Source organism: Rhipicephalus microplus, chromosome X (assembly GCF_043290135.1).
Source record: "Rhipicephalus microplus isolate Deutch F79 chromosome X, USDA_Rmic, whole genome shotgun sequence".
Lineage (NCBI taxonomy): Eukaryota > Metazoa > Arthropoda > Arachnida > Ixodida > Ixodidae > Rhipicephalus > Rhipicephalus microplus.
The window spans coordinates 69,652,302-69,676,006 of record NC_134710.1 but is presented as its reverse complement, the minus strand read 5'-3'; the positions used below and the strand labels follow the sequence as shown (position 1 = coordinate 69,676,006).

Sequence of the window (23,705 nt, the reverse complement as noted above, 5' to 3'; positions counted from 1 at the left end):
GCGTACAGTCCCTTCTTTAACCTTATAGAAGAAGCCTTCTCGAAATTCAAGTCACACGTGAAGGCCTACCTGAGCGAACGTCGTAATTTAGTTTTAGTGACACCGCCAGGCATGACGAAAAAGGAGCACAGGTGTTCTTTGCTGCTGGATGCGGCTCGCCACTCCATGCAACAAATACAGCGCGTGGACTGCGCGGCCTTTGATCGGCACAATTTCTCTTTCGTGCCTGCCGCTTTGCGTGAAGATGACTTGTGAACATCCGTCTCCGAGCCCTATGAGACAGTTCTGTTTTAATAAATACACTAACCTGTGCCTATGTTGCATTTCATGAATAATTAGTAGTAATCACTCTTGTTTTCCTGTATATGTATATATGTGCACACACACACACACACACACACACACACATATATATATATATACACATATATATATATATATATATATATATATATATATGTGTGTGTGTGTGTGTGTGTGTGTGTGTGTGTGTGTGTGTGTGTGTGTGTGTGTGTGTGTGTGTGTGTGTGTGTGTGTGTGTGTAGAGATAGAATAGAGAGGGGGGACAGAACAAATAATTTAGTGATTGCACTGAATCCGCAAGCTTCCAATGTGCGATGAGAGGCATAATGCCGCGCAAAAAACACGTACACACAAAAAAAGAAAGCTAGGCCCAAGGCCAGTTGCGTGCTATTATCATCTTGTTTCCTCTGTGTTCGTTTCATCGCATTCGTCAAGTACGTCACAAAACTAATAAGCTAAACGAACAATCAGAACTGTTCATATCATCGGAGACATTTAATTTTGTTTGAATAAAAAATATGAGCATACAATAATGTAAAATAAAACTTTTATTGCCACATCAGGATGATCAGTTTACGTTTTATGTTCACTACAGGAAAAAAAAACATTGGAATTATCTCTAATTGACAGTGCGTGCCGCGCGACGGCTTCCTAATTTCTTGATTATGTAGCTATCTTTGACTCATCACTGCCCGCGACCATGTTTTTAATCTCTTAGTATGCGTTCCGGCACTCCAATAAACATAGTGTGTCGTTCACATTACATGGCCTGTCCTGGTCATGTAATGTTGTAGTGTGTACCAAAGCCTATTATGAGCTTCAGTGACGGATACTGAATTTCATTGCACTGTGAAATATTTAGTAATATGTTCCTGCGTTTTTTTCGTTTTCATTAAATTTATTTCTCCTGGGCCAAGCACTCATTATACAAACTTGCGCATAGCAAAGTATAAGCACTCCAAACATGGCTTAAGCGAACCATGGCAGTAACTTTTTTTAAAGGATACTATCGGCGAATACAAATAATAATAATTGATTCTACCTTCCGACTATTGTATTTTATACTGCAAGAACTGCATTTCAATTGCACTGCTGTTTTTACGCCCCGTAATCTGGTTTTCGTGCGTGGATTAAACTGACTGGCACCTGAATTAAAGTCATTGGCAATTGGATTAAACACGGTGGCACTTGGATTAAACTCAATGGCACGCGGCCTGAGTGAGTTGGCGCTTGGATTAAATATGTTGGCGCTTAGATTAAATGTTTGGCACATGGATTAAATAGCTTGGCGTTCAGATTATTTCAATGGCGTGCAGATTATTTAGGCTGGCACTTGGATTAAAGTGAACGGGAAAACCTGTAGTTGTCGCGAATAGTACATTTTCGCTCGGAGGGTCATCGAAAGAACACTGAAGGAGCGACGACACATCAAGACTCTTGTCATGCATCGTCCCAAGGCCGCACTACATCGGGCATTTCGGAGAAACAGGCAGTTGGCCAAGAATCATAACGACCAGTTTCTATAGAAAAGTTTTCATCAAAACATAGGCATGCATGCTGTCGTAATTAGGGCTCGGCTACTGACCCGAAAGATGCGGGTTCGATCCCTGCTGGTCACATTTCGATGGAGGTGACGTGGTAGAGGCGCTGGTGCACTGCCCGATGTCAGTGCGCCTTAAAGAATCCCCAGGGGTTGAAATTATCCGAAGACCTTCATTGTGAAGTACCCTATAGCCTGAGTGTATATGAGACGTTTAACCCCATAAACTAAGAACTGTGTATTTACTTTTAAAAAATCACGCGTGCTTTATTGAATGAAATTATTTCGAAAGATAAGGAAGAATATCATGCAGGGGCGTGCTTCCATCTGCCTGGTGTCCGCCTGAGGAGCAAGAGTAGTGGCCGCACTTTGGCCCATCACAGAATGATAGACCTGAGGTTCCCGCGGGGCAATATGCCGCGAAGATCAGGAGGCCACCGTTGGCACGTTGCCAGCGTAGTTGAAGCAGTTGAAGAGGCGAATCTCGAAAGAGGTTTTATTCGACAAAAGAAAGCACCACTGACGTTACGAACGACGTGCCCCTACGTGGCGTTTGTTATACGTGGCAAACACCGTGATGTTGTCGATCAGAATTTTTTTTCGCTCTACTCTTTTATTTCTTGAGGACGATGTTGACGCCGTCACCGAAGGGTAGCATGGCGAGTTGCACGCGCTTATCGTTCTTCAGTTTGGCGTTGAGAGATCGCATCGCCAACGCTTCAGAGTGGGAGCTTTGAGCGTCGAACACTGAGCCACCACGTAGGACCTGCATAGACATCATGCTTCGCATATAAAACAAAGAAGAAAAAAAACCCACGAAAAAAAACGAAATAGAAAAATCAATAAGAGAAGCTGATCAAAGAAAAAGCCTTGTGAGAATTAGCTATCTATTGTTTAAAGTATGCCCATCAATGACGTGCCTTAGACGAAGACGCTGGTTTTATTCGAGGGCGAACTCTATTCGTTGCGCAAAACCACAGGGGCGTTTTGCTAATATACATGCTCAAACTGAGGCAGCTTAGTTTACCACCTGTGTAATATGATTGTTCTTCCTTTCTTTCGCAAATATAGAAAGATGGGTCTCTGTAACTATTCATGGAGAGCAAACTAAAAGGCAGAAATCAGTGCATTGAGCGTCCAATAAAACCGAAGTCGGGCATAAGAGATAATCATGCGTGCTTTCTGGAAGACATGCCATAAAATCACGAATAAGCGTCATTACCCGAGTGATCACTCCCCCTCCCCCTTCTTTCCTCCGTTCCACCTTTTTTTTTTTTTGACGTGTTCTGATGTCTTGAGATACATGCCCGGTTTCTGAGCACTTTAACAATGTGGTGCCTTGTAGTTTAATTCTGAGTTGTGTGTCACAAATTGTCGAAAAAACATTTTCCCCCGTTGTCATTACAAATGAAATTGCACATGGTGACTCCCTCTAGTTCAGTAAAAACGCTGAGTTCATGCATGTTAGTTAATGCATTTTTTAGAACAGCTGTACATTCTTTCTAGAGGCTCTTCCGCCTCCATCTTGAATTTAGGTCCCCGACCGTGAAAATCCCCCCTCCTCTAAACCTTGTCCTATAGTTTGTAATTATAGGAAGGGATACGGGATGCTTGCTCGAAATTTTACAGCACACAGATTCCTTATTGTATAGGTTTCAACCAGCATACAAGACGGACACTCACGTTATCGAAGGCGATGATCCCGTTCTGCTTGACTAGCTTCAGACAACGCTCATAGTAATCATCGTATCCTTCTTTGTCAGCGTCAATGTAGGCGAAATCGTAGCTTTCCGTCTCTCCGTCCGCAATCATGGAGTCTAAGAAAAGGGAAACCAAATACAAATTCTGGTACACCTCATAAAGCGTGACATGTCCATTATATCAACGCACAAAGCATTTACCAGCGTCAGTCAAGAATTATGGGCTGTTTTTTTTCTATACATATAGCATATGGTGTATGGCATCCGGAAAAAGCAACCAAGAAAAACAGGGAGCCTAATCATCCTGTTAGGCATTGATGAAGAGAAAAGCCAGAAGAATGCCATGTGACAAGTCAACGTGTGCACAAACATGCGAGAGTACGCCATCCACAGTTTTTTGTAATTTCAGCAGTGCTCCAGCAGGATCGTGCTTTAATAAATCTAGAGGTTCTGAAACCTTTTTTATGTTATGTTGTTGTTCTTAAGAACGGCCTATTGTGATACTGGCTGTGGAAATTACAGTGATAAACTTCTTGGACGTATAAAAAAAAAGCACCAAAACTATGTTGCTACGGGCACCACCAATGTTCTATGCTGCCCTGCCAGTCATCCTGGTAAAGAGCTAGCTCTCATCTGAAAGTTATGCCTAATCGGGGCGAGATCGGTCTTCATCGCCACGTTAGCGTGAATAGACGGTCGACGGCGTGTATACGACTGTACGCAGCGGCGCTTCGCTGAAGGCGGTTTGAGTCGACGACACCAAAAGGGATTCACACAAGGACGTTTCTTCCGCTCACCGCTAGGTGCCGACTCAGTTATATCTCGTGGCCAATAGTTGCAGAGTGGCACAGTGAAGTGACTTTCACGGTCACAGAATGTGTGGCAAAAGGTATACTAAGTGAACACACAGCACCGACCAACGTTACTAGAATAAATTCTAGTAACGTTGGCGTCGACTTCATCGGCTCTGTGTGTGTCCACTTTTTACTCGTTCATCTAGTTCTGGCGCTGTTGTTTTGGCAATAATGAACCTGCATCATCATCTACAGCTTCACGAGGATACAGATCGCCAGAGATCAAGCACGCGGCCAAACGTCACCATGGTGCGACTGCATCAAAATGACAGTTGTTACAAAAGAAGGCTTCTTCTTACAAAGGCTCATATTGCAGTGAAGCTTGCTGTGATGGAGACGTCTTCAGTTAATTGCACAGTACACAAGCAGCTGGTACGCGCGTGAACGACTTAATCAGCATTTGGTGCGTGCTACTACATACAAGCTGTGACTGGCAATATAGCCGTATAATTGTTTTGAACAAACAAAAAAAACGTTTAAATCTCACGTCACTCTAACGTGTCTCTCACAGCCGCAGCAATTTCCGCAGATTTCAATGGAGACTAAAGAGATAAACGACTATTCTCGTATATGTAACTTTATCTTTCGCAATTCCAAAATCACCACGCTTGCCGCAAGACGGCGCTTGGTAAGCGATAATAAAACGCGCAAAAAGAAAATGTAGGTGGCAGCTTCCCCTTGAAGTTGCTGCCCCAATCGCCTTCACGTCGTAGATTTCGACGGCGTCTAAAAGGGACAACACAGATGCTTGGGCTAGTCGGTGATTGGGAATCAACATATTTGCACAGCGCAAGACTACGAGTAGTTACGTCGTAACTGCTCGTAGTTTTGCGCTGTGCAAATATGTTGGTCTACAAGGGCCTACTCAGTTCTTAGCCGGTAAAAAAGAAATAAATTGTCATCTTAGAGAGCCATAGGCCTAAAATACCAAGTTTTAGAAAATTTTGTTCAGCCAAAGTCACCAAACTACAAAAAATGGAGCATGAAATCTGTGATGGCCCGGTGGGTCCATCACGAAATTTAAAAATAATACTTTGTCCCCACATTTATACTCCTATGATGGTGATATAAAAAAACATCAGAGTTTTTAGAGTGCACTTTATTAATCAAAATCATTGCTTTTCTTCAGTGTTTTTAAATAATAAGAAAAATATTAAAGGCATACCGGCCATGCTGAAAAAATATTTGACTATAGAAGTTTGTATTGACGGACAAAATATTGGCTTTTATAAAGAAAAGCCGAGGATGCAAAAAGTAATAAAACCCAACGAACAATAACAGCAGATACGCCGGGTTGTCGAGCATGACGGGTGTTGATGTGAGGTGGAGTGACTGTCGCCTTCAGAAACGATGAATACGACGACATATCGTGAGTGCAAGGGCGTCCGCAGAAGATTCTGCCGGGCAGGGAGAGAGAGAGGGTGGCATCAAGCAGAGGCAGCCTTTCTTTCACTTCCGTGTCACGACTAGCCAACAGTGTGCAACGTGGATGTAGAGTTGCCTGGCAGTAACGAAGGTCATTTCACACAAATATGAGAGCTTTGAGTGTGCTAATCAAGATTTTTAGCTTATCGCTATTGAATAAAAAAATATTACTCAAAATTCGAAGAGGGGGAACGTGGCTTCTCCACATTGCCACCCCCCTCCGAACGTCCATGCATGAGTGTGTAGCTAAACATCAACAAGCAAAACAGTAACAATTTCGTCGCAAGGGCGAATGCATGAATGCAATGGCGAGAAATTGGAATGTTACACGAAGTAAGGCCAGTTGCTAACTCCTGTCGCTGCCAACCTTAAGTGTTTCTTAAGTGCTCTATTTGCAAGCTTATGCTATCACTTGTTTTGTGCTTACACGATTTTTTAGTCGCCTGCAAGGTATTTGATTTTATAAGGCCTCTTTTTTATGTTTCGTGTGATTTCGTGCATGTCGCAGGTGGTTAAAAAATCACGTCAGCACAGAACAAGTGAAAGCAAGGGCTTGCAAATAGAGCACTTAAAAAAAAAGTGGTTGTCCAAGTGAAACCTTGTCGGCATAGGTGTATATGCTGCCTAAAAGAGATTAATAGTCCCGGGATGGTAAATCAAATTAATAAGAATTGGGTAGTAGTGAGAATTGGGTGGCAGTTTTTGCCGTACATGCACGCCTTGGCGCATATATTAACGAAAGTGGCTTCCCGGTATGATGTGCTAGTGGCCTTCTTGGTGCCCAAAAATCTGGTAGGCTTGTGTAGGAAAGTCAACTCCCAAAGTTGTGAAGAGGACGCGCGAGATGAAGCACGTAGTGTCAGACACGTAAAACAATTTGTTGAGTGGAAGGTTTAGAAGTAATATACAGGATTCTTTTCACCTGCGGGTCATCTTACATTGGGCAAGTGCCTAAATAACAAGCTTCAGGAACACAATAACTTGTGTAGTAGGGTTGCAATCGAGAATAATCTCGCTCGACACTGCTCTAATTGTAAATATAACTCGAATTTCAGGAAAAGCATTATTTTGGTGAACATCAAAAATAAATTCAGAAGAACTATCATCGAAGCTTACCGTATGAGGCCGGGGAAGTTTGATTGATTCGTGGGGTTTCACATACCAAAACCACTATATGATTATGAGAGACGCCGCAGTGGAGTGCTCCGAAAATTTCGACCACCTGGGGTTCTTTAACGTGCACCCAAATCTGAGCACACCGGCCTACAACATTTCCGCCTCCATAGAAAATGCAGCCGCTGCAGCCGGGATGCAACCCCGCCACCTGCGGGTCAGCAGGCGAGTACTTTGGCTACTAGACCACCGTGGCGGAGCATGTTGGGGAAGGTTAGCGCATGCATCAACTTCCCCTTTATAGTACACACACACAGATAGATAGACAAGTGGCATGTTTAGCGATACATATATACATTTATTAGGAGCACTAGTGTCATCTTTGATACAGATACGAATCAGAGTAAACATAAAGAATCAATTTGATAAATGCACGTGCTTTACTGCATATATAGCACCCCTGCAGGATCATGCGTGGTTTGCCTACAGTGCCCTCTCCTTTGTATATCACCTGTTCTCCTCCTCCTTTTTTCTTGTTCTTTTTCTTGGTATTAAATACAGTTGCTAGATGGGCTTCGTCTGCGTAGTCCAGTTTTTTTTTTCGTGTTCTCAACGTCACAGAGCTGCCTTTATATACTTAGCATCATGGCACATTTTAGTAGAGATCAACTCACCAGGGCTCTTCTTGATAGGTTATTTTCGCCGGAAACATCAATCTCTTACCTTCTAATTGGCCTCTGCCTACGTTGAAGTCTATTGTTCAACTTTTTTGTTGTTGTTCTTGTTTCTCACACATGTTTCGAGTATTGCAACGTGGAACACAAGGCTGGTTCCTAAGGAGCTTCAATCCTAAAACCAGCACGGCCTCTTTTCTTAGGTACAGAAATTAGGCCACAATAGACTTTGGGTCATGCACCCACCCATTTTGCAACATTTAGTGAGCCCTCATTGGATTTGCAGGAACGCATGCACTGCGTCTTCAGCTTTTAAGGCGGCCTCGTTGACTGCGACGAAACTAATTAATTTCTTTTTAAGCTTTCATCACATTCTCTAAAAACTTTTGTATTGGTGGGTTACGGATGAAGTGTAACACCGCTATCGGCATCACAGCTGGGGGCCTCCATCCATTAAACTGCAGTCCGGCGAGAGAAATACTCAAACGGCAAAGTTCTAATGCAAAGACCACGTTTTTGACAAGAAAACAAGTAACTTACTCCCGTTCCCCCGTCGTCACATATTTTCCACTTGTACACGTGTACAGTTCTTGGTTTCAGAAAGAGACGTGTACTACCGTACACTTAGGTCTCACCTAAAGTGTCGACAGCTTTGCCAATGCGAATGTCAATCTTTTTCTCGACTCCAGCCTGCGACAAAATGGGAAAAAAAAAGACGCTTTACACAAGCCGTTTCGTCGCAGACGCGAGCTGGTTAAAGGAAGGCTGTGATCCAAGGCTACCACGGAGTTGATTATGGCAGCATCCCGGCATAGCACAGTGCACTGTGATATCGCGCACAGTGAGAGCTACAACGCGCAAGTGTGTGTCAAGGCGTTCGCTTGTAGGTCGTCCTGTATAGTTCACGTATAGAGTAAATCATATTGCACATTGCCTCCAGTACTTCTCAAGGTTAGCTGGGAAGTCATTAGGTGACATATTCTTCCCGATGCATTAAAAAAAGAAAGATAGTACTACAATCACTTTCTTACCCTGACATTGCCGAACAATCGTCATATATCATGCTATAGGAGAAGCAAACTGCACCGTCATTCTATATATACGATCTAGTGTATCGTGTGAGCCAGCCGCTAGAAGCGGGGAGAAATCCCTTATTTTGCCGACTAATGTGCGTCACACTCTGCAGCTTCGGACACTTCATGTATGTAAAGAAGCCGAACGTTTGCAAGCTCCGCGAACTGCACCGCTTAATTAGGCTCAAAAGGCCCTGTGACTGTCTCGATGTGGAGAGCGCCTGGCACATTTACAGTGCCAAAGATACCTCTGTTATTGGGCCAACTACACGACTGACAAATCTAGGCGTACATAGCAGGGACGCCGATCACTGTGTCCCATATTGTTGTTCCTTCTTACTCGGCGGGTCACGTGATCGAGAAGCGCAATTTCCGTGACTCGCACCTCTTTCCAGAAGGGCCTGCCGATGTTGGCGGTCTCTTGGTTGATGTCGAGGCCCCGTACGAGACCGTCTGGAGGAAGCGCCAGGGCGGCCGACAGCGCGCTGCAGCCAGTGAACACACCTGCGCCGACATGAACATGATCGCGTTCAGCATATACAGAGCTTTGGACTATGAGAAATGTAGCAGAAACACGGACACTCCGATCCACTTCCGAGTAGGTGCCCACATACAGTTTGTTTGAGCCTTCATACTAAACGACACATACATACCCTGAGGAATTGGACACATGCATGGCGTCTCTTTTTTTTTCTTCCCCTTCTTTTTAGATAATACAATTTTTCTGTTAAAAAAATGTTGACTTTCACCTGTCATGAGCTCTAGGTTGAGGTGCAAATACGTTTCACTCCTAATGTTACAATACTATGAATAATGAACAGAATTATTTACTTTTTAATTGTTAACTTGAGGGCTGCTGTTGATATCAAAAAGTGGCAGGAAGCTGCGATTCGGGATTCAAGAAAAATCTTTTCTTAATTAAAAAAAATATTTAAGCCGTAAGACTTTAGAAATGTTTAATAATTGAGTAACGCTTCTAAAACACACTATTTGAGCAGCCATGTTAAAGAAGAGTCGTAAATAGCCTGTGTCTACGCGCGCAAAAACCTAGCCACCATTTTTGACGATTGCGTAACACGCTTGCGTACCAGGTGCTTTTGACTTAACACAATAGAGGCCGAATATCAAGTCCCGTACACTGCTTCAATTGAAGCTCAGTATACAAGCTCAGTACCTGGTCTATACTAATTCCTTTCAACTTATACAAAATACGCTTAATTGATAAGAAAAAATGCCATTTTCATTCGTGTGAAACTCAGTAGAGAAAAGTGAATAAGCGCCCAATTTTAGCACAATGCATTCTAGCGATGAAAGTCAATATAGCCTGAATTTAATCTCTGCGGGCTTTTTCGTGGGGATGCGACAATCATCCTGATGTTGGCTAGAATTCGACATTACGAACAAACTATTTCTGCGGTGGTTGGGTGTCGACCTCGACCAGTCTGGAGCGCACACGAGGCAGGAAACGCGTTCGTGCTGTCCGGTCATTCGGCGCTCCTTGCCGTTGACCAAGCCCATTTCATAGGTGCATTCGAAAGATACGCGCACGGTTCTATAACGGGCTACAACTAACAAATGTACAATTTGCATGTATTTCCTATACCCAACCGCATTTGCTCACTTCCAATGACGTCAAGCACTTTTCGCGTATTTCGCGTAGATGATTTTCCTGTACCGACGCATGCTAGTAGAAGAGTGGTAAGGTGGGCGAGCTGGTGAAACTCGCCCACCTTACCGTTTTTTTTTTTTTTTTGCGCAGTTACATAATCTTATGTCTCTGGTTTTCAAATGAAAACTTCCTGCCACTTTTGTACAGAGATTCCGATGTCTCTGTTTTGCCTATATGCAATACATATAGTATGGACGACAAGCTTTTATTACTCAGTATGCGTAGTACTTACATTAGCACTAGCCGAAAAGTACTTAAGGTGTGCATGGAAACCACCAAACACGACTCTCTTGCACACATGAACGTCAGACTCCGAGGGCGGAGCTTCTATTTGTTCTTAGCTGCCGACCACAGAATGTTCAACCCCCCCCCCCCTTACACAGCAAGATTTATTTATTTATTCATAATACCCTACAGGCCCTGAAGAGCATGGAACAGGGGGGGGGGGGGGGGTACATAAAATTCACCATAAATAAAGCATAAAAAAACAGAATCAAGGAAAAAAACGACGAAAATTGCACTTATGAGTAACCTATACGAGCTTTGCTGGGCCGCAACACTTTTTTGCGTAGATGGGCGTCATGTGGAAAATAGCTGTGCAACATGCAGGGAGAGTGTGTTTTTTTTTTTTTTGTTGCAAAAATCACTAAAGCAGCCTCCGACACGTCAATTGATGTCCCGATCACGTCTACTTACCCACTTCCAGGTACTTCTTGGCACATATGGCCTTCAGCAGGACTTGGTATAGTGTCAGCTGCGCTGGCTTGGTGTACATACGTCCACGAGGCAGCTTCACAGTTTCCTTCACGTTGTTTTTTTTTTACAAAAAAACACAAAAAAGACAGTCTGAAGCAGAATCATGGCATCACAAGAGTCAGTGAGTAACGGAGTCGTGCAAACACAGAAACTGAGCACAGTACGCTTTATCCCACACCCCACGAGTAGCCTGAACCATAGAGTTTCCTGAAATTGACTAGAGGAGACTGTGGCGCTGCGATCGTTCGGTGACCATGGGAATGATGGTTAGTACACACATTTGCCTAGTCTTCGTACTTGCGGGTGGCAAATCGTACTTGCGGCTTCGTTTGTTGCTGGTTATGGTTTTGTTTTGAAGGAAAGAACGAACCTTTTTGAACTTTGTGACTCGATTCAAAATGATAAGCCTAAAATAATAAGGTTGTGAAGGGCAAACGCTGAAGATTTGCTCATTTATTTTTTGTGAAGAAACGGCTCTAAGCCACACGAACACATACGGAGTCAGAAGCAGGCCATAAGTACGAAAATTAGACAAATGTGTGTACTACCCATCATTCCCATGCTCGCTGAAGCGCCGCGCGTTGCAGCTCCCATAGACACTAGCGCCAGAGTTCCCTCTAGAGTATAGTACGAAATTCTATGGCCTGAACCTATCAATGTGTGCGATGCCACGATCGCTATAAAAACTCAGGCAAGCATCTCTGCGACGACATTCACGACTAAAAATGATGAACTCAATATTTTTTTTCACGCTCATCACTGTATGCACGGATGATGTAAAAAATATATATGACAGAATAACTGCAAACATGTGTTGTTCTGATTTTTTTAATTCGCTCCTATTATATCAAAAGACAATACATACGCGTATTTTATTAAAGCAAGGCTGATAATTTCATTTGCATGCGTCCGTGTGAAGGGTCGTCCACTTTACTTGCTCAGATACGGACAGGAAAGGGGCCCAGCGCTGCCGGTACCTAACCCGTTTCGCTGTAAAATAGTCTACGATTAACATCCACCAACTTTCCTAACTCGCGATTATCCTTCTGTTCAATGGGAGGTGCAGTTCAACTGTTGTAATTTACAACATGCCACTCTGCCCCCGCGAATGGCGAGAGAGGCTTGAAGATAAGGAAGAGAGGGGAATTGTTGAGAAATATATTAGGAAGAGAGAGGATCTTTTGAATGTGTTGATGCGTGACGTGATGCGATTCCGGAATTCATGTTTTTTTTAGTTTGCACGAACTACAAAAAGACTCCTGTTTCCTGACCTCGCAGCTGCCGCGTCAATTCATGATCCCAGGATGGAGTGCTTGCATCACGGCTGCTTAGTGTGCGCAACAATCTTTACGACATGTAAGTCCTTTTATTCGCTTGGTGAGAAATCGCAAAAGGTATGCGCGCGCAATTCAAGGAAAACAACATTGTGCAAATGACTGTGACTATCACTCGAATGAGCAGTTGTGCCTAAACATAGCAGCATCTGAAACTTCAGTAAAAACTAAAGATCTGTGTCGTGAACGTAAATTAGGCCCATCTAGCCAGCGCGAGGAGTCAATGAGGCGTCCGCCAGGTGCAGATGATCATATCTCACGTCGAGCTGTTCCGCACGAAACGCCTAGTACAAATCAAGCGACATATGTCTCTACCTGTGCTACAACCAATATTCATATGCATCGAGAAAAAAATTGCCCATCGAAGTATTATTTGTGCGCCTGTAACCTGCTTAGTTATTGTACAAGTTTTAAATCGAAGCGAAAAGGGGATAGAGCGAATAAATAATGAGTAAGGGGGAAGGGAGATATGTGTATAAAAAATTGTCAGCTCCCACGTACAGTGGGAATCGATGATAGGCGAAGCACGAAGGAGAAAATTTGGTATATGGTATTGGTATGTAGGGTTTAACGTCCCAAAACTACCATATGATTATGAGAGACGCCGTAGTGGAGGGCTCCGGAAATTTTGATCACCTGGGGTTCTTTAACGTGCACCCAAATCTGAGCACACGGGCCTACAACATTTCCGCGTCCATAGGAAATGCAGCCGCCGCAGCCGGGATTCTAACCAGCCACCTGCGGGTCAGCAGCCGAGTACCTTAGCCACTAGACCACCACGGCGGGGCAAAATTTGATATATCACTTTAAAATCACCACCACGTTACGAGGTGGAGGTATATAATGCCATAACATCCGTGTCATGATTATCACGCTTGGATATGTCGTTTACCTTCATCATCTATTCAAGTCACGCGATACCAAATTTAGTAAAAGTGGAGCTAACAAAACGGCCGCGAGCACGCTATAAGCGTGGTATGTTTTCATATTCTTACATGACACGCGTGTCGGGATTATCATGTTTGCACCAGTCATATACTTTCGTCATCCATTGACGTCACGTAGCACCAAATTTTGTATATGTGGAGCTAGCAAAATGGCCGCGAGTGCATCATGATGGGCCCAATATACTCAAATGTACCGCTGACGCGCGTGAATGCTGGACACAGCGACGCTACGTTAGCACAACGCATGCACTCCATAGTCTGACGTCAGGCGTGACCAGCGCTACCAGCGTCCGTCGGCGCGGCCCGACGGCAACCGGTTCAAAATGCGACCTGCTGCATTTCGCGACGATGCGTTACCCAGACAACACTGCGTCTCCCTATTTTCGTGACGGAGGGACGCCGGACGCGCTGAAACGCGCATGCATCAAAGCAACGCAGCGCGGCGCGCGCCTGTGAGTGTATGGCAGGACCGGCGCCTAGCGTGGCAGCGCCGGCGTGACGTGACGAAATGGACGCCGGCGAGCACGCGCACCGCGTCACGTCGAAATGTATTGGCACCTTGACTGTGGCATGTAGTCATGTTCTCACATGACACGCATCTCATGATTATCATGTTTGCACCAGCCACATACCTTCGTCATCCATTGGTGTCATATAATACCAAATTTGGAATGTGTGAAGCCAGCGAAATAGTTGCGAGCGCATCATCAGTGTGGTATGTAGTCATGTTGTGACATAACACGCATGTCGTGATTATCATGTTTGGTTGTGTCATTTACCTATCTGGTCTGTTCACGTTGCGTAATACCGAATTTGGTACATGTGAAGCTAGCGAAACGACCACGAGCGCATTATGAGCGTAGCTTGTAGTCATGTTGTTACATGACACGCATCTCATATTTATCATGTGTGCACCAGTATCATACCTTCGTCATCCATTCACGTACAGTAATACCAAATTTGGTTTATGTGACGCTAGCGAAACGGCCGCGAGCGCATCATGAGCGTGGCATGTAGTCATGTTGTTACGTGACACGCATGTCATGGTTTTCATGTTAAGGTCTGTCGCTTGTGTTCGTCATGCAATCATGATATACCATACCAGTTTTGCAACATGCATGTGAACGAAACCACCGCATGAGCTGCAGGACCATGAAATGTAAATCATGACATTCATGACAAACATGTCAGGGTTTTCATGGTATAACTAGTCAAACATGTTCTTCATACTGTCATGTTATGCCATACCAAGTTTGGTATCGATACCATTATTGAAACGGCCAGGAGAGATAAAAGTCACAGATAGATAGATAGATAGATAGATAGATAGATAGATAGATAGATAGATAGATAGATAGATAGATAGATAGATAGATAGATAGATAGATAGATAGATAGATAGATAGATAGATAGATAGATAGATAGATAGATAGATAGATAGATAGATAGATAGATAGATAGATAGATAGATAGATAGATAGATAGATAGATAGATAGATAGATAGATAGATAGATTAGCTAAAAGTCACCGAAGTTCGCTAAGACATGCTTCGCATTTAAAATTAAGCACTGTTGCCTCTCGCCTCCCCCCCCCCCCCCACCTCCAGTGACGTATAAAGCAAGGTTGTACTTGAAAGGGTGTATAAATGGTGGCATGGGTTGATTATCTCTGCTACGCCATGTGGTGATACAATGTATACTACCAAGCAGAGAGCATGTTGCAAAACTCCCTTTGTACCCTTGATTACACTAAACCCTTCAAGTGTGGGTACAGTAATGACAGCCGCATTTCAATTTGGGTTTTTTATTTTGTCTGCATGAAATGCAGACAAAATAAAAAAAATCACAGCATATCCACGGAGTGAATGATGATGAGTGGGGCGAAGCACCCGTCAGCCCGTCCGTGCTTCCGTCCGTCTGTTCGTTCTAGCTTCCGTCCGTCCGCGTGACCATCCATGCGTCCATCCATGCCTCCTGTCTTTCCATGCGTCCGTCAGTGAGTCCGTCCATTCATGCGTCCATCCGCTCGTACGTCCGGGGGTCTATCTATCCGTCCGTCCATCTGCTAGTCTGTCTGTCCGTCCGTCTATGCGTCCCTCTAGTGAACCCTCCAAGTACCGCCATCTCCAATCTCGCATCCTCTGAGGCACATACCCGCTCTAGGGCCGGTATGTGCCACCGGTGGCTACATACATACATACATACATACATACATACATACATACATACATACATACATACATACATACATACATACATACATACATACATACATACATACATACATACATACATACATACATACATACATACATACATACATACATACATACATACATACATACATACATACATACATACATACATACATACATACATACATACATACATACATACATACATACGGAGGAGAAGGAGGAGTGACAGACCCACGCCATAAGGAGTTTCGCCCCTAAAGAAAAAAAACTTGTTACCATGACATCTGTACACATTCAAGATTTAAACTCCTCAAATTTTGTAGGATCGCAAACAAGCCAGCTTTTTTTCACACGTCCCTACATGCCTCTCTGCGCTACGGCACCGATCGTCCCATTGCGTTTTGTTTGAACAGAGCATGACCTGCCGCTAATAAGGGCTCTGCGTACTGTGCAGCAAGTCCCTGTAGCCGCCGTAAGCGCATTCTAAAGCCCGCTACGCAAAGTGAAATCACTTGCTTGGCAGGCAAGTGAGGCGACGAGGAAGAAACGTGGTATGGTATTGAAAGCACAATGCCACACTATTTGAGTAGCGAAAATTTGACAGCCGACTATACAACGGGGATGAAACAAGACTTGTTCATACTTACAGCTATCAGTTTCTCGAGGACGGGGTGCAAGGTGCAGTGCTCAAGGACGTAGGCTTGGGCTTCCGGCGTTGTTATCTTGTGTTTGCCTCTATCGCGATTTGAAGGTGCCGTATCCATGGCTATGAAGCACGCGTTCCTGTGAACCAGTGAAAATAAGTGAGTCACTTGCCAGTCCCTATAGTACATGCCAACTCGGCAACAACACTGGACCACAACTATGCTGCAGCCCTATCAGTTTTAAAGAAGCACGAGCAACTCAGTATGGTATGCATTTTAAGCATATATAAATGACAACGGGGCACAAAAGCATAAATGTGGTGTGTGCAGATAATATCAGGTGATGCCCCCCCCCCCCCCCAAGAAGCATGCCAGCAATTCAGCTCTCATGAAAGTGTGCTTGATACGCCCCACCTGCTGCAGTTCATCATGTTATCATCTGCATTCGAGGCTATCCCACCCTACATCACGGTCCTGTAATATTACAACATGCAACGAAGTGCTCAATGTCACGATGTTACTGTTGTGAATACACATTCACATTTTACTCTGCCTATTAAAGCACGCGTGAAGCTCCAAGTGTTTATTTCGGCATATAGCTCAAATAAGTTTCTTTTTTTTTTCAATTCTCTTCGAGCCATCTGCCTTTCTTCTAGTTCTGCCGGATGAGTGGGAGAAGTATGAGGAGAAAATCTACAAGTGTAAATGACAATTCAGAACGATAAAGTTGTGAGTGATGTGGTACTGTAGACCGAAGTCATTTTGTGTAACAAGCAAAGGTAACTCGCGATGTGGACATGAGTCTGACATTACACGCAACAAGTAAGTTGTACATCAAACGAACTGATAATCGGAAGTTAATGTGTTTAACGTTTATCTTCCTTGAAAGCAATTTGAGTGTACCCTTAATTATGGATCGCGTTTTTTCACGCTCTGACCTCGTATTTTGAATTATACTTGGGATGGGAGTAACTTGTTGCCCTGCGTTGAATAGCGATGTCGAATTATCCAGTCCTCATTTCACATTTTCACGAAGGGAAAAAAATGGATGTGCCGATAAATCATTTCGGTAAAGGCAAACATGTGTGTTCTTTGATTTAGGATGCACGTTAAACAAAACGCCCTTGTCCGTATTTAATTGGAGACCTCCACTGTATAACGCGTGACTTATATCGTACCCAGAAATTTGCCTAATTCAAGTATGGACAAAATTAAACCGAGTCAATGCATTAGTATGGTTTGTTACACACGACAAAAAATACACTGCTGCATAAATTGAACCTTTTAATTGTAGTTTTAATTATAGCAGGACTGCAACGCAATCGGGACTCACCTTCGGTGCTCTATATAGAGTCGTTGTGTACTTCTTTTCGTGCAGTCACTGGTGCAATTCTGAGCTCAAGAAGCGGCGTCGTCGAAAGCGGCCCGAGGGCCTTATCGACGCCCACCGCGATACGCCAGCATTCGAGTACAGCCACAAAGGCTTCGGCGCCTCTATACTTCAGTGTTTATGGGCGCCGGCGTCATTCAGTGAAGGTTGCACCACAGTCTGTTGACGCACTCGTTCGTCTTTGCACGCGAGGTTTGCCGAGTGCTAGCGAGGGTGCCAGAAGCCCTGCCACGAGTGAAAGCTACGATTTGCAAGTGCTGATTCAGTTGCAATCATGCGTCCTTCGTAGTGAACGCAGAGAACGCCTATTCACGTGCATGCTTGTCTCTTTCGTTTTTCTTTTTTATCTTACATATAAGAGTTTCGTAGGCTCTTTTATAAAGAAAGAAAGAAAGAAAGAAAGAAAGAAGGAAATAAAGAAGGAAAGAAAGAAAGAAAGAAAGAAAGAAAGAAAGAAAGAAAGAAAGAAAGAAAGAAAGAAAGAAAGAAAGAAAGAAAGAAAGAAAGAAAGAAAGAAAGAAAGAAAGAAAGAAAGAAAGAGAAAGGTCATGGTTTCGCCGCAAGGGCGAAGCAATGAATGCGATACCAACAACTTGGAATGTAACGCTGAGAACGGAAAGCAGATCGAAACGTGCGGCGCGCTTTTCACGCACAAATGATGCAAGAAACCAACACACACAGGACGAAAGTGAACTAACAACGTTTTCGGCTTGACACTTAACATGCTGTTTAAACAAAAACGACGCACGAAACGTAATCACACTCATGAGTGCGAACTAACAAGTGCCCCAGCTGTTACTTCGCTGTGTTTGAAAAGCGCTTTCCTTTCGCAAATGGAGTCTGTCCTGAGAGCGCAGTGATTTTTGTGCATCCGGCAAATGAGCGCAATCGTGCCGGGTGAAAGACGAAGGCGCGCGATTCTCCCCCACCACAGGTTAAGTGCGTGGATAAGCCTTCTTCCCTCCGTGGAGAAAAGCACACGTGGGAGATGAGCGCGCATCGGCGCATCGCGACGAGCTGGGCGCCGTGCTTTACGCCGAGCGCGCTCATGGTGCCATCTAACTGGTAATGCTGAAAACACGCTATTTTCTCCGAGATGGGCACCAGCAGCGCTGATTGACAGTGACTCGCATGCTGGTTCCGTGCCGAACGGTTATGCCGCCCACGACTTCCGACGCCAGCATAGCTGTCGCCGACTGGTTCGCCCTCCGCGATCTTCTGACGCCGCGAAGCTATCGCTGTGTGGTGCCCCATCCTCGGACTCCTTCGACCGTGTGTCAATCCTTCTCTTTCTTAATCTTTATTTCTCACTCCATCCTTTTAACCCCTCCTTATCCACTTCCCTCGTGAGCTACTGCTGATGTGTCGCACTAAGATGCAGACAGTTTCGGGGCTCACTTTTCTCTTCTTAGGTAGGTCACGCGCCATTTATGTGGATGACATCCCGATCTGGACACCGTATGGCTCTCTGGCAGAGCTCGAACACTCCTTACAAAGCGCGTTGAAGGCTACGGAATACTTTCTTTCAAACACGGGCCTTGAACTCCCCCCTGATAAATCGGAGCTACTGTTATACCGACCATCTAGACAAGGTGTTCGTAACCTTGCGCCTCTGAAAACTGCCGATAGAAATTCGAGCTAAAAATGGACAGCCCATAGCGTGGAGGGATTCTATATATTCTAGGTCTCCGCATTGGTGCCAGTGGTTGTAACTCGAAGGCGCTCAACAGGCTCACGGGGCAGGCGAGTAATGTACTGAAACTTGTAGCCCGTGTTTCAAACCGGAGAGGTGACCTCAAAGGGAACAATTTGATCAGAGCTTATTAGTCATTCTTTCTAAGCCATGTTATTTACATCGCGCCATACCTTAATTGGGCTGAAGCGGAGAAGGCCAAAGTCGATTCTCTAATGAGAACAGACCTCAGGCGCGTGATCGGCCTTCCACAGTCCACCAGCACAGAGAAGCTATTGGAGATATGACTGCACAACACTATCGGCCAGCTAATAGAAGCTCGCACAGCTGTTCGAATTACGAGACTTTCATCTACTAAGCCGTAGATAAAGATGCGGGTATTCAGCCTTGACATCAACAAATGACGAAAGTTCGCTTGTCCAGGGAAATCCGCACTCAAATCATAGTTGACCCCGTCCCACGTAACATCCACCCAGTGCATAGCGGGAGTAGAAGAGTCGTGAGAGTTAAGGCCATAAAAAGATTAATCAGCACAAACTATAAGCCCTCTTTGTCGATGCTGCCAGATATCACGGTGGGGATAAGGTCGCTATTTCGGTCGCGGAAGGTAACCTAGTCAATGCAGCCTCTGTTTATTCAAAAATTGCCCATGTGGCAGAGGAAGCTGCGATAATGCACTCTGGCTTTTCACAGCGCAAAAGTCCTCGCTGTTGTCTTCTCGGATTCGCGTACGGGAGTCAGATCTTCCTCGAACGCCCTTGTGTCTGAACAGGTGAACAGTACTGTGGCGAAAGCACTTCAGCAAACTCGGGAGTGCAGCGAAGGAGGGTACCAAATCGCGTGGTTTCCAGCCTATCTAGATGGTTCAGTTAACCCGCTCGAATGTAACCCTAACGAGCAGGCTCACCGGATAGCGCGCGATTTCACGTGCCGTGCTGTCGCGAATAACCATGCTCGTAACGAAGTCGACATTTATAAAAATACTTTGTCTACTTTTCACGAAATTGCTTCCCACTACCGTCTGGCCAGAAAAAAAATTTCCAGAGCCTCACCCCAATTTGACCAAGCCTCAGGTAAGCACATTCAGACTACTCCCAATCTGTTCATATCTTACTCCTCGATCCCTTAGCCGCATAGACGCCGACCATTCGCAGCCATGCCCCAAATGTGGCCACGACTCGCGTTCTTTTAATCACATGCTCTGGCTCTTCCCAGCCTTTAACACCTCTCCGCCCATGACGAAAGAGCAATGGGATGCATCTCTGAAAAGCAGCAGCCTTCATACACAACTCAATGCCGCCCAGAAGGCCCACGACATCGCGATGGTTCTTCGTCTTCTGGTCCCATCGCGGGCGGAGCCACCGACTTGATATGGCGGGAGGCTTAGGGCTCCCCTAAATATCTGTCCCCCAGGACCTAAGTATAGTTCTTGTCATGTCATGCGAGTCTGAATCATTTCGGCTCAAGAAAATTTTGGTGGGTATGAGTCAGAGTCAGTCCGAAGCGCAAAATATATTTCTAGAGTGAGTCTGAGTGTGTTCCGCTTTCTTTTGCCAACTTACGGTCCTAACTAGTCATCCTTAACATTGCTATCAACCTTATCTATACTCCCGTTTAAACTCACATATACTCACACGTATTCTAAAGCAGCGTCGTTCATACACTGTTTCAATCAAAACATTCCCTGGAAGAGTTGGTGGGGGGAAGTTAAGGCAACACCTACCTAATTCACGTGTATAGTTAATAAATATATTTATTAATTATACGCGTGAATTAGGTAGGTGTTGCCTTAACTTCCCCCCACCAACTCTTCCAGGGAATGTTTTGATTATTATGTCCTATGCTATCATCTCTTCCAAAAAAATGACCTTACTAGTTTGGAAGCACTCAAAAGTCGTATTAGAAGATACTAGGTCAAACGGCACCAATAAGAGCACCAATTACGTGAGATATTGTTGTCAAAGAGTATTGACACCACGCTCGAGAAAACTCATTCTAGGCTACCGGGTTCATGAGTCGACTCACTTGGACTCAGACTCAGGTCGAACTGTGAGTCTGAATGAGCCCGGGTGAGTAATATATATATATATATATATATATATATATATATATATATATATATATATATATATATATATATATATATATATATATATATATATATATATATATATATATATATATATATATATATATATATATATATATATATATATATATATATATATATATATAGTTTTGATAACAACTAATAGTAATGTTCAGCGTTTTATATTTTATATCCCGAAACCACGACATGATTATGAGAGACGCCGTAGTGGAGGGCTCCGGAAATGTTCACCATCTGACATCACACAGACCGGTCATCAACCATGTGGCCGGGATTGAACTTGCGACCTTCGGGTCAGCAGCCGAACACCATATGGCACTGTTTCACCGAGACGGACAGCAAATAACTAACATTCAAAAGCAAATGCATAACATATACCGTCTTTTGATCGATCACAAGCACCGAATTTCGACCACAAAGTAGCTGAAGTGGTTAAGGTGTTTAATGAGCTTGGTTTGATTTTGTGTTTCTCGTTTGAGACACCAAAAGACAATGCATCTTAGTTTCTATACCAGCACCTTACGGGATTCGTGTGTATGTCCGCAATGCAGGCTTTGCTCTGTAAAAGCCGTTCTAGGATTCAGTGCCTGCCATTCTAAATTTACTAAACAAGCCATTGCTTCTTCTTGAATTTACTCGGCAATAAGAAAAATCGGGCCAAAATTTGATGGTACAGAGTGTGGATGGGCAAGTGGCCAAGGTTCGAAAAACTGAGTACCCAGAAGCTGTCATCACTTATGCTGGCTTCAAATGTCTAAAGGCCGCCAAATCAGTAGCAGAGCTTGCTATAAAGGTGAAATGTGTAGGCAATCAACAGACCACTCTCATCTCGTGCTCATTTAAAAAGTTGGCGTCGCGCCATGATGTCGACATTGTTTCCACCACAAAAACAAAGGTGGACTTCATTTGTTCAGTACTGCAGAGGTGCATGTGCCTTAAGGAAAACAAAAAACAGCCTCGTTGTACCGTTAGGCGTGGTATGCGTTTTGTTGCTTGCACTAGAAGTGTCGTATATTGCATTCATTATTAAATGCGAAGCATTTCTTAGGGAGTTTCGGCGACTTTGAGCGTATGTCTATCTATCTATCTATCTATCTATCTGTCTATCTATCTATCTATCTATCTATCTATCTATCTATCTATCTAGCCACCTACGACTTTTAGCTCTCCTGGCCGTTTCGATAACGATATCAATGCCAAAATTGGTATGACATGGCTGTATGACGAGCATAAGTGACTAGTAATAACATGAAAATCATGACATGTATGTCATGAATGCCATCATTTACATTTCATGGTCTTGCTGCTCTTGCGGTGGTTTTGTTCACATGGAAAATTGCAAAAATTGGTATGGTATGACATGTCCGCATGGCAAACATAAGTGACAGACTCTAACAAGGAAATCATGACATGCATATCATGTGAGATCCCACCTGATCGTATCATTGATCATCTTCAACACTAAAACTACTTTAGCTGCGGTTGTTAACCCAAATACAACCTAACCCTTTATGTAATGCCCCTCCAAGAAAGGGGTGCCTTTAAGGTAATAAACTGAAATGAACTGAACTGAATGTAAATCATGCTTATGCACCACGTCAAGTAATACCAAATTTAGTATTACGTGACGTGAGTGGACGATGATAGAAAATTTCACGTCCAAACATGATAATCATGACATGCGTGTCATGTAAAACATGACTAAATGCTACGCTCATAGCGCACTCGCGGCCGTTTCACTAGCTCCAAATACACCAAATTCAGTATCACGTGACACGAATAGACGACGAAGGAAAATGAGACTTCCAAACATGATAATCATGACATGGTAGTCATTAGCGGCATAATTTACGCCCGCCTCATAACATTGTGCTGATTTTAAGGTGTCTTATCAACCTTATTTATTCGTGCTTCACATCTCATCGATTCCCACTGGAGGTGGTATCTGCCGGTTTTTTTCTTTTCTTGTGGACACAAATACATCGACTAGACTAGCTGACGTTTGAAAATTAGCCTAAGAGAGCATTTCAGCTCTCTAAAAGGATCACCGTATTTTTGTTTTGCGATACACTGTCGGCAATGTGGTTGCGAACCATTGTTAAGTGACACAGCAGTGTTTTACTGGAATCGTAACAGGGTGGCAACAGTGGTCATGAAAGTGTTTTTAATTGGAAAAAAAATGGCATCGTGTGTGCCAGCCCGCCGTCAATGACCCTTCGCCCCAGTGAGTGTGCTTTTCTTGCAGGTCTAACACAGCACCGTCGCTTTCCTCGTGGCTCGA

The 23,705-nt window shown here is 44.0% G+C and overlaps 2 protein-coding genes across 2 annotated transcripts in view; one reads left to right on the top strand and one right to left on the bottom strand.

The window, feature by feature from the left end:
* LOC119176663 (TNF receptor-associated factor 5) overlaps nt 1-5,397 on the top strand; it is a 48,644-nt gene extending 43,247 nt beyond the window's left edge. The window contains exon 9 of the mRNA XM_075877107.1: nt 3,791-5,397. Coding sequence (XP_075733222.1) covers nt 3,791-3,892 — 102 coding nt within the window. The 3' untranslated portion in view covers nt 3,893-5,397. The remainder of the gene's footprint in view (nt 1-3,790) is intronic.
* Nucleotides 2,326-17,797, bottom strand: LOC119175922 (putative caffeoyl-CoA O-methyltransferase 1). The gene is made up of 7 exons (XM_037426962.2): nt 17,565-17,797; nt 16,235-16,370; nt 11,048-11,153; nt 9,068-9,186; nt 8,245-8,299; nt 3,527-3,660; nt 2,326-2,609 (listed from the first exon to the last, which is right to left on the bottom strand). Exons 2-7 carry the CDS (start codon nt 16,349-16,351, stop codon nt 2,457-2,459), a joined length of 684 nt encoding a protein of 227 aa, XP_037282859.1. The 5' UTR covers nt 16,352-16,370; nt 17,565-17,797; the 3' UTR covers nt 2,326-2,456.
* Nucleotides 17,798-23,705: the final 5,908 nt, after the last annotated feature.

Coding starts and splice junctions, on each gene's coding strand:
- LOC119175922 (XM_037426962.2), bottom strand. CDS start 16,351: ATGGATACGGCACCTTCAAATCGCGATAGAGGCAAACACAAGATAACA. Junction 8,300..9,067: donor GCAGGCCCTTCTGGAAAGAG/GTGCGAGTCACG, acceptor ATTTTGTCGCAG/GCTGGAGTCGAGAAAAAGAT. Junction 2,610..3,526: donor GGATCATCGCCTTCGATAAC/GTGAGTGTCCGT, acceptor ATGTCTATGCAG/GTCCTACGTGGTGGCTCAGT.